The sequence below is a fragment of the Protopterus annectens genome, chromosome 3.part1 (assembly GCF_019279795.1).
Source record: "Protopterus annectens isolate FY-2018-M chromosome 3.part1, PAN1.0, whole genome shotgun sequence".
NCBI lineage: Eukaryota > Metazoa > Chordata > Ceratodontiformes > Protopteridae > Protopterus > Protopterus annectens.
In genome coordinates, this window is record NC_056732.1 from 717,271,739 (window position 1) to 717,290,071 (window position 18,333).

Genomic DNA, 18,333 nt, shown 5'->3' on the forward strand with positions numbered 1-18,333 from the left:
AGCATTCTAGGTAGGACCATGGCTCGAGAGTTTTTGGCTGACGCAAGCTCGATATTGGCCGGCTCAGTTCTGAGGAGATAACCCATCAGTAAGGAATGAACGAAGATTAACAACAACATATTCTGAGTTTCAAAGGCAGAGAAGTTTTAATGCTATGTCTGTTTTCATCATGAGACTGTACTGCTTTGTTTAGCAAATGTCTATCAGTGTTTGTGCTATAAAATTTGAAATAAAAGTTTTAAATTAAATTCAAATATTTGTGATCATTGTAGAAGTAAAGCAGAAGACAGTATGTACACAGAGTTTTGAATGGTGTTTATGGCAACTGGGGAGAAATGGAGAAATAGCCAACTAATGGGACACCGGAATGGCTGTGTGGAGGCCAGGGGGTGTATCAAAATTACATGCATTTTGCTTTCACGTACATGGCCAGAATTTTTGACATGGAAAGTTGGCAACCCTAGTAATGTATAATTATCAACTATGAGATGGGTAAGGCCAATCTCTAACTAAATTGGATAGGTTAATTTGAGCACAAAAAGGGAAACTGATTAGGCTTAAAATGGCCTACAAGGGCAGCTAGACTAGTATTTGAGTATGGGCCTAGGGTGTGAATGGAGTAATATCCTTTAAGCTTGACTTTTGGTTTAACAGGAAAGTTCCAGATCACAATTCTACAAAATGTGAAGGACAAAAGTTGTAAAAATGGATTTCTAAGTAAAATATTATGTTCAAGAATACAATGATATACAATAGAAGAAGAATTACAATTATTTTCCATTACATGACAGAATTATGCCTCATTTAATTTGGGCAGATATCAAGAATTATAATGACTACAGTGAATGTTTCTTTCATGTTTTACACTGTATTATTTTGTGACTTTAAATTATGGAAATTTTATGTTGCCATAATGATGAGAGGTCATCATACTGTGGGTACTGCACCTATTCAAGGGACAACATGAATTATACTTCAAATGGGCTGTTAAATAAAAGACTGGGAGAAAACTGTAATACAATACTACAAGATAATTTAATTTATTTTTGTTTTAGCTTTTTTTTCTTAACTACCATGACAGGTTTTCTGACATCATCTTTCTTACCCACTGGTACTGAACAATCCTGAGTGCTACTTTTTCACGGTCAGTAATTCTGTATTTAAAGTGTGGACACACTGATGTTTTATCATAGAACTTTTGTGTTTAAAACTCTTGCCACACAATTCACATTTATAAGATTTACTCACAGTATGGACATACTGATGACTTAGCATGTTACCCTTTTGTGCAAAAGCTTTGCCACATATGGCACACTTAAAAGGCTTCTGGCCGCTATGAACAAACTGATGCTGTACCATGCTACCTTTTTGTGAAAAACTTTTTCCACATGTGCCACATTTATAGGGTTTCTGTCCAGTATGTACATATTGGTGTTTTACCAGGCTACACTTCTGGGTAAATCCTTTACCACACGAATCACATTTGTATGGTTTTTGCCCAGTGTGAACAATCTGATGCACTGCCACGCTTTTCTTATGAACAAAACCCTTACTGCATATTGGACATGTATATGGTTTTATTCCACTGTGGGTAATTTCATGCATTACCATACTTCTCTTATCTGCAAAACCTTTATCACACACAACACATTTGTAGGGCTTCTGCCCACTGTGAAGAAGCTGATGAGCTGCCACGCTTTTTTTACGAAAAAAACCCTTATTACATGTAGGACATGCATACGGTTTTAGACCAGTGTGGGTAATCTGATGCATTGCCATACTTCTATTATCTGCAAAATCTTTGCCACATGCAGGGCATTTATAGGGTTTTTGTCTGGAGTGAATAACCTGATGCACTGTCAGATTTCTCCTACCTATGAAAGTCTTCTCACATATACCACATTTATAGGGTTTTTGTTCAGTGTGGATAAACTGATGCATAGCCACACTTTCCTTACTTGCAAAACCTTTATCACATGTGGCACATTTATAGGGCTTCTGGCCAATGTGGACAAATTGATGTTTTACCATACTACACTTCTCTGTAAAACTTTTGTCACAAATAGTACATTTATATGGTTTCTTTCCTGTGTGGATATATCTGTGTGTTAACAGATGCTTTTTCTGTTTAAACCTTCTGTCACATATATCACATTTATATGGCTTCTGACCCGAGTGGACAAGTTGATGTATTATCATATTACCTTTCTGTGAAAAACTCTTGTCACATGTAGCACATTTATAGGGTTTGTACCTAATGTGGCTAACCTGATGTACTAGCAACCTAGTCTTAACTGCAAAACTCTTGTCACAGTCTACACATTTATAGGGTTTCTGACCAGAATGGACAGTCTGATGCAATTCTAGTCTACTTTTAACTATAAAACCCTTGTCACAAATGTCACATTTATATGGTTTCTGTGCACTGTGGTTAAGCTGATGTAGTGTCAAATGCCTCTTCTCTGTAAAACCCTTATCACACATGGCACATCTGTAAGGCTTCAGGTCAGTGTGAACATACTGATGTTTTAACAAGCTACTCTTCTTTATAAAATCCTTATCACACGTGGCACATTTATAGGGTTTCTGTCCTGAGTGGTTAACCTGATGCACAGCTAAATTTCCTTTACCTCGAAATACTTTGCTACATATGGTACATTTATACAGCTTATCTCTACTGCAAATCTGGTCATATGATGCAATGGTATCATCCTGCCTTTTGCCAACAGGAATTAATTTATCATTTAAGACTACACTACTAAATGTGGCACCACTATTGTTATCAAACGATATGCAATTCTGTTCCACTTCATAACTTTCCTGATGCACTCCTAAATCAGTTTTCTTGATAAACCTATCATTATATTCCACAGAGGTAAGGTATGTCCATTCATTTTGTACTAGGTCAGGTCTTGAGATGGGCATCTTATTTGGCAAAGCTGTGTCACATTCAGACTGAAGGCACTTCCGATGTGATGACTGATGATTCTGAATCTCATTGCAGTCAATATTCCTGCTGACTTAAAACGAAAATAAACATATCAAAAACAGAGTAACTATCTTACCCAAATTGTTAGCAAAGATACAAGCTCAGTCTCACATACTTTTTTAAATTCTTAATTTTTATTAAACAATGGGCTATTGCATCAACATTAAACAATGATAACAAGTCTTTAGTTTAAATTTAAGATTCCTTTATGACTTGACAGCATACCTGCCAGTTTCCAGTGCACCAGCAATCTTCTTTTTCCAAGGAAAATGCAACAATTCCTTAAATTCAATACAATTTTATGTAATATTGTCATTTATGCCTTTAAATATTTAAAGCTAACTGCCACTGTGGTCCACTGCCGTATAATGTTAACTGCCCTAAATAAAAATATTAAAGAATTAATTTCAAAATTAAACATGTTTATCCAGACTGATGTCTAACATGGCTGAGTCATAGATACAAAACCCCACAGTGATGCAAGATCACCTGCTAAGTAAAAGCATACATACATATTTTTTCTATGTGTGTGTGATTATTTGGTTGAAACTGTACTGCAAAACCACCTATAAAACTGAGGAGTTCCTGCTTTGCATATCATAAATATACTGCAGTTAAACTAAATGGTTTGTTGTGATGCTGTGAATGCAAGATAAACCATGGTGGGTCAGTGGTTAACAACTCTGCCTTTACAGCTACAGAGTCCTGGGTGCAATCCTAACTAACCAAACACTGTCTATGTGAGTTAGCATGTTCTCATGTCTGTGCGAGTTTCCCAGGGGTCTACAGTTATTTTGCAAGTCCCCCCCCCAAAAAAAAAATGCATGCTCATTAACTGGTTACTCTGTATACCATCCAAAAATACAGCAATTACCTTTGGATCCCAGGTTATAACTATACAACATATGTGAAGGCTCACATCTCTTAACTAGTACAGAAACAATGGTGTTTGGCTGCAGTGACAGTCACCAAATACAAAGGAAAGAAGAAAGGACTGAAGCAAAGTTTACTAAAAATGCATTCAAACAGAAAAATAGTAAACCCAAGGTGTGATGAAATTATTTACCTTTCTATCAAATTCAAAGAACTATGGATACCCTTATGTGATGCACTAAAATAAAATAAATATTAATGATGCAGTTCACAAATATCCGTGATAAAGACATGCTCAGATGCTCATGCAAATACCACATGACAGCTAGTCTTTGTTCCTACACAGTAGACAATGCTCTGTGTCTGCTGAAGGTAACCACTACATCATACAAAATGACCATTCCAGATTACCCAACCTCCAAACCTGTTGCATTTTAGTCTGCCTTTCTGTTATAATTATCAGTTCCTTCCTCCCAATTACCTGACATTCTTGCTAAACAGACAATGAGTACCTACACACATTCTGTATGTACATAAAGCACAGTTGTGTACACTTACCATAAATGTAGATGTTCAAGTGTATTCTCTGTTGCAGTCATCACACTTGGGTTATCTGCCTGCAGGTAGCCCTCAGTAGGCCTGAATACCAGAGCCTTGGGATTTCTGCTTCGGATGCTGTCGCCTCTTCCATGACGTCAGGTCGTCAGGGGTATAAAACATGCAGCCAACGCTATTACAACAGTTTTTCTTGCCACAGACGTCAGGAGCCCCCAAAATAGGAAGCAATTACATGGTGTTCAACACCTCCAGTAAAAAGTAAATAACCTAGCCATAAGATATGGCCAAAGAGAGGATAGATAGAAAGCACAGAGAAGTCAGGGGGCTGGAGGGAGGGTAACCAGGACTGCAACAGTGAATACACTTGAACATCTACATTTATGGTAAGTGTACACAACTGTACTATGTTCTTCGTGTTTCACTGTTGCAGTCATCACACTTGGGTAGATTCCCAAAGCTGAGGAAGGGCGGAGACAATCAAGAAGTGTTAGGGCTGGCTAGCAGTCCTTGTAAGACTGCTGTGGCAAATCCAGCTCTGGATTTAGAGAACAGAAGTAAATGGTAATGCTTGGTGAAGGTGTGTACAGAACTCCAGGTTGCAGCTTCCAGGATTTCCCTGGTAGGGACTCCCCTGAGAAATGCTGTAGAGGTTGAGGTAGCCCTAGTGGAATGAGTTCTGATCCCTGTGGGGTAGGTTTCCCATGGTGTTTGTAGCAGAAATGGATGCAGTGTGTCATCCATTTTGAAATGGTTTGCTTTGAAATGGCCTTGCCCTCTGCCCCTGTAGCAAAGCTGACTAGCAGCTGGTCAGATCTTCTGAAAAGCTTAGTCCTGTCAAGGTAGAACCTGAGCTGTCTGTGCACATCCAAGGAGTGCAGGATCCTTTCCCCTTTGTTCTGAGGATTAGGGAAAAAGGTAGGTAAATGGATGGATTGGTTTACAGCCACACTGGATACCACATTGGGCATAAATGATGGGTTAGTCCTGAGGAAACCCTGTTAGCATGGAAAATAATGAAGGGTTCCACAGCCATCAGTGCCTGTAACTCAGACACTCTTCTTGCTGAAGTGATGGCTAGAAGTAAGGCTGTTTTCCAAGAGAGGAATTTTAACTCTGCTAAAGCGGCAAGCTCAAAAGGAGGAAGCGTGGGCTTCTCTAGTACAAAGTTAAGGTCCCAGGCAGGGGTGGGAGCTCTCCTCGGGGGGTCTTAAATTGTTAGCTCCTCTCATGAACTGTTTCACCAGGGGGTGAGAAAAGAGAGGTGGCTCAGTGTTGTAATGAGCTGAGATGGCAGAGGCATGAATCTTAATTGATGAGAAAGATAGGCCTTTGTGGAGCAGCTCCGCTAGGTAATCTAGGATTTGAGGTAAGGCGGGCACGGCTGTGTCTTTTCCTTGAGACTGGCTCCAAGAACAGTATCTTTTCCACTTTTATGAATAGGATTTCCTAGTACTTGGCCTTCTGGCCTAAAGGATGACATCCAGCACCTGTTTACTTAGGGTTGCTGGTGGTGTATTCAAGGAATAAGCCAAGCTGCCAGGTTCAGGGTTTGCAGCTGAGGATGAAAGATCTGTCCCTCCTGCTAGGACAGCAGGGAGGGGGTCTGATGTAGGTGCCAGGGTGGTACTGCTGTCTGACTGCATAGGAGTGGGTACCAGTGCTGGTGTGGCTAGTCTGGTGCAATAAGGATTGTCCTTGGTCTGTCCTGTTTGATCTTGAGTAGTACTTTTGAGAGGAGAGGCAGAGGGGGAAAGGCATAAATTGAGAGGTTTTCCCATGGGAAGGAAAGGGCATCCACTTTCCAAGCTTGGCTGTGGGGATTTCTGGTGCAGAATTTGCTCAGGTGATGGTTTTGGGGGGAAGCAAAGAGGTCCACCTCTGGTGTCCTCCACCTGTGGGTTAGAAGTTTGAATGAGTTGGGTTCCAGTTTCCACTTGTGTGGGTCCAGTATATTTCTGCTTAAGTCGTCTGCCAGTGAATTTTGTTTGCCTGGCAGGAATTGAGCATGCAGGTGCACTTGGTAGCTTAAGGCTGTGTTCCACAGGGCCATGGCTAACCTGCAGAGTGGGTAGGAATGAGTTCACCCCTGCTTGTTTAAGTACCACGTAACTGTGGTGTTGTCTGTCTTTATCAAAAGTTGTCCTGGAAGGATAAGGTATTTGAAGGCTGTCAGAGCATTCTGTACAGCTAACATTTCTTTTTGGTTGATATGCAGGTGAATTTGCCCTGGGCTCCATTTGCCTTGGATGCATTTGCCTGCCCTGTGAGCCCCGCATGCATAGTTTGATGCGTTTGTTGTTAGGGTTTGGGCAGCGGGGGGTTGAGTGAAAGGGAGTCCCTTGTTGTGGTTGCAAGCCTCTGCCCACCAAAGGAACTTTGCCCTTAGACAAGGAATGCTAGGAATCAGTGTTTCCAGGTCCTGAAAATGTTGACACCAGAGACTTTTTAAGTACCAATGAATTTTCCTCATATGCAGTCTTGCATATGGAATTAGTAGAATGCATGAGGCCATGAGCCCTAGGGCTTGCAGTATTTTTCTTGCAGATAGCTGGGTTTTGGTGGCCATTAGTTGGAAGTAGTTTGTCAAATAAACCTGCTTTTCTGGAGTGAGGAATGCCATCTGGGAAGCTGTGTTCAAGCTTGCTCCCAGGAACACAATCTTTTGACTTATATTGTTGATTGCACTTGTGGGCTAAAGTATTGCTTAAAAGTAACTAACAGGCTAATACACTCAAGTGTACCAGCCTTTGATAGCAATTTAGTCGAAAACAAAGCATTTACTGCATTTTTCCTGTCTGTTTGAAAAAAAAACAAAAAAAAAAAAATATTTCTCCTTTCCTAAACTTTACTTGTTAGTTGTTCCAGTGATCAGATTTTGCTGATCCCTGGGCTTTGTATTTGGTTTCTGTGTTCCTCCATTTTCTTGTGTGGCCAGAGGTAGTTTCTTTACTCACCAGTGGGAGTGGGAGTACTGAGCTGCTGTTTGTCCTCAGAGGAGTGGTTAGAAGCAGCAACTTGTAATTTGTTGGCCATTTTGGGTCATTTCCTGTTTTTCCAGCCCCCTGCTATAAAGCACGCTTTGCGGGCTTTTCTGGCATTAGAGAACTTGGCATAGCTCTCGTGGTCCCCTGCAGAGTTCCTAAGCCAGCAGAGAGCAGAAAAGCAACCTTCTTGATCATAATTATTTTTAAAACTTTTTGTTTGCATTTTTCGATCTTTTAAGCTTTTCCACTACTGTTTGTGCCTTTATTACTGTTTTATTGCCTTATTTTCCTGTGTTTGTGAGCTTATATTGTTGATTGCACTTTTGGGCTAAAGTATTCCTTAAAAGTAACTAACAGGCTAATACACTCAAGTGTACCAGCCTTTGATAGCAATTTAGTCGAAAACAAAGCATTTACTGCATTTCTTCCTGTCTGTTTGAAAAAACAAAAAAACAAAAAATATTTCTCCATTCCTAAACTTTACTTGTTAGTTGTTCCAGTGATCAGATTTTGCTGATCCCTGGGCTTTGTATTTGGTTTCTGTGTTCCTCCATTTTCTTGTGTGGCCAGAGGTAGTTTCTTTACTCACCAGTGGGAGTGGGGAGTACTGAGCTGCTTGTTTGTCCTCAGAGGAGTGGTTAGAAGCAGCAACTTGTAATTTGTTGGCCATTTTGGGTCATTTCCTGTTTTTTCCAGCCCCTGCTATAAAGCACGCTTTGGCGGGCTTTTCTGGCATTAGAGAACTTGGCATAGCTCCTCGTGGTCCCCTGCAGAGTTCCTAAGCCAGCAGAGAGCAGAAAAAGCAACTTTCTTGATCATAAGTATTTTTAAAACTTTATTTTGCATTTTTCGATCTTTTAAGCTTTTCCACTACTGTTTGTGCCTTTATTACTGTTTTATTGCCTTATTTTCCTGTGTTTGTGAGCTTATATTGTTGATTGCACTTGTGGGCTAAAGTATTGCTTAAAAGTAACTAACAGGCTAATACACTCAAGTGTACCAGCCTTTGATAGCAATTTAGTCGAAAACAAAGCATTTACTGCATTTTTCCTGTCTGTTTGAAAAAAAAAAAAAAAAAAATATTTCTCCTTTCCTAAACTTTACTTGCTAGTTGTTCCAGTGATCAGATTTTGCTGATCCCTGGGCTTTGTATTTGGTTTCTGTGTTCCTCCATTTTCTTGTGTGGCCAGAGGTAGTTTCTTTACTCACCAGTGGGAGTGGGGAGTACTGAGCTGCTTGTTTGTCCTCAGAGGAGTGGTTAGAAGCAGCAACTTGTAATTTGTTGGCCATTTTGGGTCATTTCCTGTTTTTTCCAGCCCCCTGCTATAAAGCACGCATTAGCGCGCTTTAGCTCGATTTAGCGCGGAGCTGCTACCGTTGCACACTAGGGCAGCGCCGGTTAAACAGATTTAACCTATTAGGGCTACCTAAAGTTCACTCTTCAAATTTCCCTTAAAACTACCTTCCTCAAAGTGTACTACTGTTCTATTTAGTGTATCCACCAACTATAAATTATCTCTACTTGACTCCCAAGTAGACTATTCTCTATCCATATAGCTAAGCACTTGCTCCTACAGTACTTATCACCTCGATACAGCACTCTTGTTATAGAAAGTACCCCAAAAAAAAGCAAACCCCATTTCTCGGTCACCCACATCCCCAAAACCTTTTTTAAGTTTTTCTGTCTATTCCTTCTAGCATGTCGAGGGATCAGTTGCTAATATCCTCTCCTGCTCAGCTGGTGAACCTAGGATTATTGAGGCAATGTTACAATTGCCTCATGTACACAGACAACCCTCTCCTCCTCCCACAAAACACAAATACATGCGAGAGATGCAACTATATGGCCAAACTGGAGGCTGAGCTCTCTCAACATAGGACTGGCAAGACCAGACAGGAGGAGAAGGTAACCACACACACTATAGACCCAGTCTCACATAATACCATCACAACCTCAAATCATACACATAAACACACAAAGACATACTCGGAGGCTCTGATCAAAAATCTACCAAAACAGCAGAGGCCACCAAAGCAGACACCCAAACAACTACCACCTCAGAACACAACACCTGCATCACATAGACCACACAGTCAGAGTGTCAAGCAGTCACAGCCCTTAAGGCCAAACACTATGCCAGACACACTAGTCATTGGTGACTCCATAGTCAGACACACTGATGTCCTGCTCACCAGACTGAGTAAGGAGAAGGTCACAGTAAGCTGCCTGTCGGGTGCTAGAATCCGCCACATAACACATGCACTCAGGTCTCTCAACAGCAGGTACAAGTATGACTCAATCATTGTCCACGCTGGTGTAAACGACCTGAGACGCACTCTCCTGGACTACATGAAAAGAGACATAGAGGAGCTCTCTGATTATGTAGCCCAGGCAGGTATGACCCTGACCTTGAGCAGTATCCTACCTTCACCAAGAATGATGCCACAATACAGAGATAAGATGATCAGTTTTAACAATTGGCTTAGACTCTGGTGTCATTCAAAGGGGATCCAATGTCTGTCTGCCTGGGATGACATGCTGGACAAGCCACGCTGCTTCGCAAGGGACGGCTTGCACTTGTCACCCTGGGATTCGGATTTTGGCAAAGGCTCTTGCCACCCCATAGTGCCTTTTTTAGGCAAGGCACAAATTCTAAACCTACCACCCTAGAACAAAACAAAGAAAAAAACTAAGGGTAATGCTGCTCAATGCCAGAAGTCTCAACCTCAAGATGCACTCACTGAGGCCCTTCTCAGTATGGAGAACATCGATGTCTGTGCTGTGACAGAAACCTGGTTCAAGGCTCCTGAGAGCACCCCAGCACTATCAGGTTTTACCTCATATCATGCGTTCCGCCACAAACCCGGACAATACCAAGAAAGGAGGAGGGGTATCCATATTCATCAAGGACACCCACACCTCAAGATTGGTGGCATCGCACGATGCATCGGAAACCATCCAGGTGCAATTAACCATAGGCAAGACTGCTATGCAAATTGTAGCATGTTACAGGCCACCCAAACTCAGGAACCTCACATGGCCTTCCTGAAAACACTGGAGGGGATAAATGTATCTCAACACCATCATACTAGGTGACTTCAACTACCCTAATATAGACTGGGAACACTACTCAAGCCCAAACACTCTAGCCCAAATGTTCCTGGAATTCATAAACTCAAATGCCATGGAACAACTAGTCACCATCCCCACAAGAGGAGAGAACATACTTGATCTCATCATCACAAACATGGGAGCACAATGTTCAACGCCAGAAGTATACCCCTCACTGGTGAGATCTGATCACAAACTAATCTCGCTGGAGGTCCTCATCCCGCCCCCACCCGAAATGAAAAGACCACAGCAAAGGACTTCTCGAAGCCGACTTCACACTTCTAAAGACTAGTGTGGTCTCCTTTAAGGCCCCTGAGCCGGCAGTTAACATTACTCAAACCGCTGAATCACTTACAAATGCCTTCTACCAGCACCTGCAGGGCTGCATGGATCAGGCAATCCCAAGCAAAACAAAGACTCTTTGTACCAAAGGCAAGCGTCCAGTCTGGTGGACCCCAGCCATAAACAAACTCTACAATAAAAGGAGAAAGCTACTACAAGATAGAGCAAAATCCTTAAAAGGTAAGACACCGCTGATCACTATAAGTAAAAGCTAAGAGCTCTCATAAAATCATCCAAAGCTAATTTTGAGAAAAAATAGCTAAGGACTCTAAAGACAACCATAAAGCATTCTTTAGCTATGTCAGAAACCTAGGAGGAAACTCCCAGATATGCTCAGAATTAGTTCAAAATGATGTGAAGATTACTGATCCTACAGACATTGCCAACATACTGGCTGACAGGTTCAGTGCAAACTTCTCCCACCCTCCCGCCTAAAGATGAGATATCTATACCAAATGATTGTAGCCCCCAAACATCTCCAACGCTCAGGTGAGAACTGCTCTCTCCAAGGCAAAGAACACAGCATCCATGGGACCTGATGGTGTCCCCGGCTGTGTGCTCCATGAACTCAACGAGGAATTAAACCCACAGTTAGGACAGCTGTTTAATCTTAGTCTCACCTCAGGATACGCACTCCAGGAGTGGCGCAGCGACTGTGGTGCCACTCCACAAAGGCGGTGCCTCCACGCACCGTGGAAATTACAGTCCCAGTAGCTTGACTAGCCTGATGTGCAAGGCCATGGAAAGGATCATAATGGATCTCATAAATAAAGACATAGGAATTTGCAGACTTTGGATCCAACCCAGTTTGGCTTTGTCAAAGGCAGATCATGCCTTTTAAACTTGGTTGACTTTTTTGAAACAGTCACCAAGGCCATTGACGAGGGAAAGGCAGTCCATACAGCCTACATAGACCTGGCGAAGGCTTTCGATACAATACCCCATTCGGGTATCATTGAAAAACTCATCAACTTAAATGTAAACCCATACATTACAAGATGGGTTGCAAACTGGCTGAGTGACAGAACCCACAGGGTCAGAGTTGCTGGCGCCATGTCAGACTCTAAGCCTGTCACAAGTTGTGTCCCACAGGGCTCAGTCCTGGGCCCACTCTTGTTTGGCATCTACTTTTCTGAAGTACAAGCAAACACAGGAGGGTTATGGCTGACAAAGTTCGCAGATGACTGCAAACTGGCCGTAGTTGAGAACACATCCGACACAGATATCCTTCAGAAGGGTCTCACAGATACGGATAACTGGTGCCAGAGCCATGGCCTCAAGTTAAATGCCAAGAAATGCATAGTCATACACTTCGGGAAAAATAAGGTTACCCCTAGCTACCATATAGGTGGCAATCCCCTGAACACAGAAGAAGTTATTAGGGACCTGGGAACCCAGGTTGACAGTAGCCTTTCATTCGACACTCATATTGCTAAAGTAGTTAGGAAGACCTTCTGCATTGCCCACCTTATCATGAAGGGATTCACATCTAGATCAGGGGAGGTCATAGTCTCCCTATACTCATCAGACCAATGATCGAGTACAATGCCCCATTCGGAATGTATCTGACCCGACACTTGCAGCAGCTGGAGAGGCCACAAAAGTTCCTCACCAAAAGGATAAAGGGTTTCAAAAATCTGTCTTATGCTGCACGACTGAAAGAACTCCAGTTATATTCAGTTGCATCGCTTACTCAGAGGTGACCTATGCCTGACATACAAGGCCATGTCAAACCCAGATTTGATGAATATGCTTCATCTCAAAAAATCTAGATCCCTCAGAGCCACAAGGGCGGGTGACTTAAACCTCGACACGGTTATTAATAGGATGTGCTGGAGGGATAGATTCATCACCCAAAGACTCCCTATGCTGTGGAACAAAATCCCGGTTTATGTGAGGCAGAGCACCTCGCTGGCCTTGTTCAAGAGAAATCTTGACCAATGGATGGGAGATCGCAGATACACCCCAGGGGTTACCTCAGTGTCACTGCTCGACAGAGGCACAGCTAAATAATGGGCATAGTTTCTCCAAACTAAGGGGTGGCGTAAGACACAAAACTATGGCTAGGCTTATAAATGCCCTTGGGCAGATAGCCTAGTATGAACCTATGAACCAGATGTGATTTCTTTTCGTTGATGGTGTACCCCAGGGAAGTTAGAAGTCTCTTTACAAATGCCAGGTGCTGAAGTAGCAATTCTTGACTGTCCACCTGAATCAGGCAATCATCCAAGTATGGATAAATTTGAATATTTCTCTGCCTGCAGTATGCAATGGCTGGAGCCAGGCACTTTGAGAATACCCTGGGCGCAGTAGATAAGCCAAAGGGAAGTACAGGGAACTGATAGTTGATGTGCAGATAAGCTTCTTTTAAGTCTAGGGTGACTAGCCAGGAGTCCTTGGCTAGCATAGGAAGCAGCTGTTGTAGTGTAAGTATTTTGAATTTTGAGACCACCAGGAAGGTGTTGAGGATGGACAGATCCAGGATAGGGTGCCAAGAGCCCTCTTTTCTGGGCACCAAGAACATTCTGGAGTAGAAACCCTATCCCCTTTGCTCTATTGGAACAGGCTGAATAGCCTTGATACTGAGAAGAGAAAGTACTTGCTTTTGAGCCTCTGCCCACTGGTTTGGAGGAAGGTCTGGCAACCTGCTTGGGGTTGGCAGTGAGTAGAAGTAGAATCTGTATCCCTGGGATACAATGTTTAGGACCCATCAGTCCTGGGTAATGTACATCCAGTTTTTTGCATGCAGGACGAGTTTTCCTCCTAGGGGTGCAAGTACTTGGGCATGGCTGGGAAGGATGACAGACAAGTCATTGTGAACTTCTGCCATAAGGGGGTGGCTTACCACTCCGTTTTTGAGGTGGGAGCACTCCATTGTTAGATCTGTGCATACCCTGAGACTGTAGTCTTGGTGGTCTGTTGCCCCTGGGTTTGAACTAAGAAGGCCTGGGAGGGACTGGAAAAGACCAATTTTTAGAAGGCCAATGCCTACTGAATCTATGTGGCTGTACCTGTAAGAAATCTAACAGTTTGCATAGATTTAGCTTTTTCCTCCATCTTTTTTAGAACTTCTTCTGCTTTTATGCCAAACAAATGTTCCTGGTTTAATGGAGCATCTAGTAATTTTGATTTGACATGGTCTGGCAAGATTTATTCCTTCAATCAAGCATGCCTTCTCAGTACAGACCCAGTGACAGCAGCCCTGCAAGATTCTTCTACGGCATCAAAACCACACTCTTGTAAATCTTTATTTTCTGCACAGTCTGGAATCAACAACATTTTTTTGTTTAATTAGTTCCATAATATGCTGCTGGTACTTCAACATGTGAAAATGGCAATTTAAAGCCCTGATGGCAAGAGTTGCAGAGGTATATACCTTCTTACGCCATCTGTCTAAAGCTCTAGAATCCCTGTCCGAAGGGGTAGGGTTTTTAGCTGCAGTAGCCTTAATAACTTTAGGTCCCTGGGAAATGGTCTCTGGATCCGCAGTGGGATTCTTAAAGAGAAATTTGTGAGAGTCAGGTACTCTGTAGTACCTGTCAGGCTTTCTAGGAGCTGGTGGCAAAGTATCAGGGGTAAGACTGGATTCCATGAGGACAGGAGGTATAGCTAGAGGCCTGTGCTGAGGCAAGTCTAAAAATTCTCTGACTCTCTTTTTGGACTGTGGGTAGTCCTAGCATTCCCAGTGATAATGCTCTCTTAAGGTATACAAGGTTTCACCAAAAGAAAAGTCCTCTGGAGGGGAGGCAAAGGGAATGGAGTCCTCTGCATCTGAATACTCATAGGTAGATAAGGGTATGTCCTAGGGATCAGAGTCTTTGGACTCAAGGTCTGTAGAATCAGAAGGAAAATAAATTCTTTGTCTTTTAGTGAGGGAAGGCTGGCTTCCCCTAATTAAGGTTATAAGGTCTTCAGCCATTCTAAGCATTTGTTTCTGTAGCATGGAAGCTTGAGCATGCGCTTTGGTCATCGGTTTTCTAGGCATAGTGCAAACACTGGGCCTAAGAAACTCAGTAGTTTTAGCCAAAAACGAAATAGTTGGTTTAACACAAATATCGGAAGGTCTGAATACACCCTCAGAAGCCGGTGCCTGCACAGTGGCTCCGGACCCATCCAAGGTAGAGACATCCGCAGGTTCCATAGTCGAAGCATCTTGCTGCATACTGGACTCCAAATGGGTCTCAGTAGAGACCTGCCAATCTGTAGAAGCGGGTATCAGGGGCTGTGAAGGCGCCTCTGAGTACCGGCGGACTGGCGACTAGCTTAACGGAAGCATCGTTGGCAGTTTTGGACCTATGTGGTCTGTCTCTGTCTTTATCCTTACTTTTTTTGGAAGATCGGTAGTCAGATGGTTTATCAAAGCCATTTTGGAATACGGAGAATGAGAGCGAAATAATTTAGCGGCAAAGATACTCGATGAATAGTTCGGGTGTTAAACAAGGCAAAAAACCGACAGAGAGGAACGTTGTGGTATGGGCCTAAACAGGCAACGCAGTAAGAATGAAAATCTCTGTGAGGTATTTGCTTTCCACAGGCAAGACAATTGTTAACTTTTTCTGACATTGGTTAGAGCAAGAAAAAAGGATCCCCAATGGGGTACTTAGCTTTAGAAGACTTCAGGTTTGAAACGCGAAAAATGAAAATTTCAGGTAGTGGCCGACCGGCACTTGTGAACTGCTTTTGCTTCGGGGTCCCGCACGGCAAGAAAAGCTGATGTGATGGCGTCAGCAGCATGTTTTATACCCTGATGACCTGACGTTATGGAAAAGGTGACAGCGTCTGACGCAGAAATCCCAAGACTCTGGTATTCGGGCCGATTGAGGGCTACCTGCAGGCGGAAAACCCAAGTGTGATGACTGCAACAGTGAAACACGATGAACATCTAGAGAGACTCCCAGATTATCAGGGGCAGGAAAGTGGTGCAGTTCTGTAAAGATCTCCACAGTTGATGAAACGGAGGAAAAGTGAGCATAAATTGTGTGTGTGATCAAGCAAAATTATTATTTTTTTTGTTTTGTTTTAATAAAGCACATAGGTATTTAAAGTGTTCCAGACACATTCTGAAGCAAGTATAAGTAACAAACCCTTGGTACTGGATATAACCTCCTTACCAAATATCAAATTAAGCATTTTTTGAAGCAAAGTGTGTGTTGACTTTGCATTTTAATTTGTTAATAAGGACAGCCCCCTGATTTTTTTTTTTTTTTTTTTTGAGAGCTGAAAATCTCTGCATTGACAACAGGAAAGACTGAACACACAATGCCTCTCTACCTAAATTAAATGCATAGATTACTATACTTCCATGCTGAACACATCAGTAGTATTTCCTTATTTCCAAGAAAGACAAGCTGCCCTCTAGTTCCTGCAGATGGAATTTCTCATATTGAAAATGAACACACAATTATGTAAGCAATGAAACCACAAAATAAGAAACACCTCATATTAACAGGCAGGTTATTGTTGCTTACGCATAATATTTTGCAGTTCTCTGCAAATCAGTGCCCATTACCTAGAATGCTATCCTTTTGTAGATGTGGTCACAGAAAACACTGGGCAAACAGTGAATCTAACAAAAAAAAAAATCACACTATAATCTTGGTTTCCTTTGTAAAACCACTTACAGCATTAACACGAGGAAAAGCAGCAGATTCAATCATAAAACAAAAAATGCTTCTGGAAGTTGCCAGTACACTATGGATGTACCAGACCCAAATGTCCCATCATCCAACTGTCAAATGCAGTACAGCTGCTGCAGATAACAAATGGGTATTCCTACTACCAACAGATGAAGCTAACAAATGGGTATTCCTACTACCAACAGATGAAGCTAATGTGTTTAACGTGCCAATTATGGTTGTTTGTCACCAAATGTAAAGGGACTAATTAGGCAAATGGATTATGAAGGTGAACTATATCAAGAGAAAGGACTCTAACCAAATTATAAACAATTAGGTCACGATTCTACTTGATGGGCAGCAGAATTACAGCTGTTCTAATGTTGCCACTGCCCTTCAACTACACATGGATGAACTGTCTAATAGTGGTAAACTTCCACTTTTTTTTCCAAGTGTACAGCCAAGGAAACTGCAACTAGTTAGCCCAATCACAACTGAATGGATGAATGAGCAAATGAGAGGAAAAAAACATTTAACACAAGCCAAACAACACTTTCCAAACTATGGTTATTTACAGTATTCCACACTAAGACTGCTGGAGCAAAGTTTTGAGGTGCTTCAAGAGGCTGTCTGTCTCCCTTGGCTATTCCACCTGCAGTGTTTAAAACAAATGAATAATTTTACAAATTAAACTAGAAAGAGAGAAGTAAAATGATAATATTAGTTCTCATTTGGGATTCGCACCCAATACCTCCAAGCATACCATACTGGTGTCACTATCACTGCACCAACAAAAGCCTCTGAGCAGATAGCTATTGTGTTTTCCCTTAACAGTCTTAACTTTTGGGCTAGGAAACCTCCAGTATGGTGACTATAGTCAAATTATAAACACACACACACATACACACACACACACACTTGCTCATGGCAAATTATTCATAAAGAATTTGACAAATATAGTGTAAAGGTGTCACTTACCAAATGATGAAAGGAAACTGGAAAATGTTGCTGAAAGTAGGAGTTTGGCAGTAGAAATGGTTACTTTACTGGAATAAGAATTGCAGTCTCAATCAACAGGTTATGGAAAAGACACTAAAATTTAACTCTGCAAAAATAAAGAAGTGAAGAATGTATTACAGCTGAGATGGACTATATAAATACTTCTACTCTGGGATATTTTGTGAGTTCAGTTGAGATGGGAGTAAGAATCAAACAGAAAAGGGAGGCCACTTCTCTGCACTACAGCAAGGGTATGAAGGTTTGAGAAAAAACGTTGCCACTTTAACACCTTTGACTAAACTGAGTGGTTGATATGTTTTAATGCATGGAATTTTATAAGGGATAGAATTTTCTAGATAGAAATGCTGACTACATTTACTTTTAGGAGATATGTATGAATGGAATAATAAACTTCAATCAATATTGGAAGAATGTCGAGTGAGTCTAGATATACAATTCTGCAGAATGTGAAGAACAACAGTGGCATAGGTGGGCTGCTAAGTAAAATTATGTTTGAGAATACTGTAACATATAACAGGAAGATTACAATTTCATTTACTTTTCTTATAAGCATTCTAACAACACAAAATAGAATCTGCAGGTTTATTACCATATCCCTAAAACATTATCATTGCAAAACCCTTGAAAATACCAAGTGGCTCCAACTCTAACAAAGATGCCAACTTCTACTAAAAACACACTTCTATCTGATTTTTGACAAAAGTATCAAAAAAAATTAAAAACATTTCACATTTGGAAAAGGAGCAGAAAATAAATATTTTATTAAACAAAAGAACTACAGCCTCGGCAAACACATTATAAGTTCTTACAACATGCAATGAAAGTACAGTTTTGTACCTA

At 41.7% G+C, this 18,333-nt stretch overlaps 1 protein-coding gene across 1 annotated transcript in view; it reads right to left on the reverse strand.

The window, feature by feature from the left end:
* Positions 1–479: 479 nt before the first annotated feature.
* LOC122798268 (zinc finger protein 260-like) overlaps positions 480–18,333 on the reverse strand; it is a 321,422-nt gene continuing 303,568 nt past the window's right edge. The window contains exon 4 of the mRNA XM_044067072.1: positions 480–3,020. Within this exon, the coding sequence (XP_043923007.1) occupies positions 1,132–3,020 (1,889 nt within the window). The 3' untranslated portion in view covers positions 480–1,131. The remainder of the gene's footprint in view (positions 3,021–18,333) is intronic.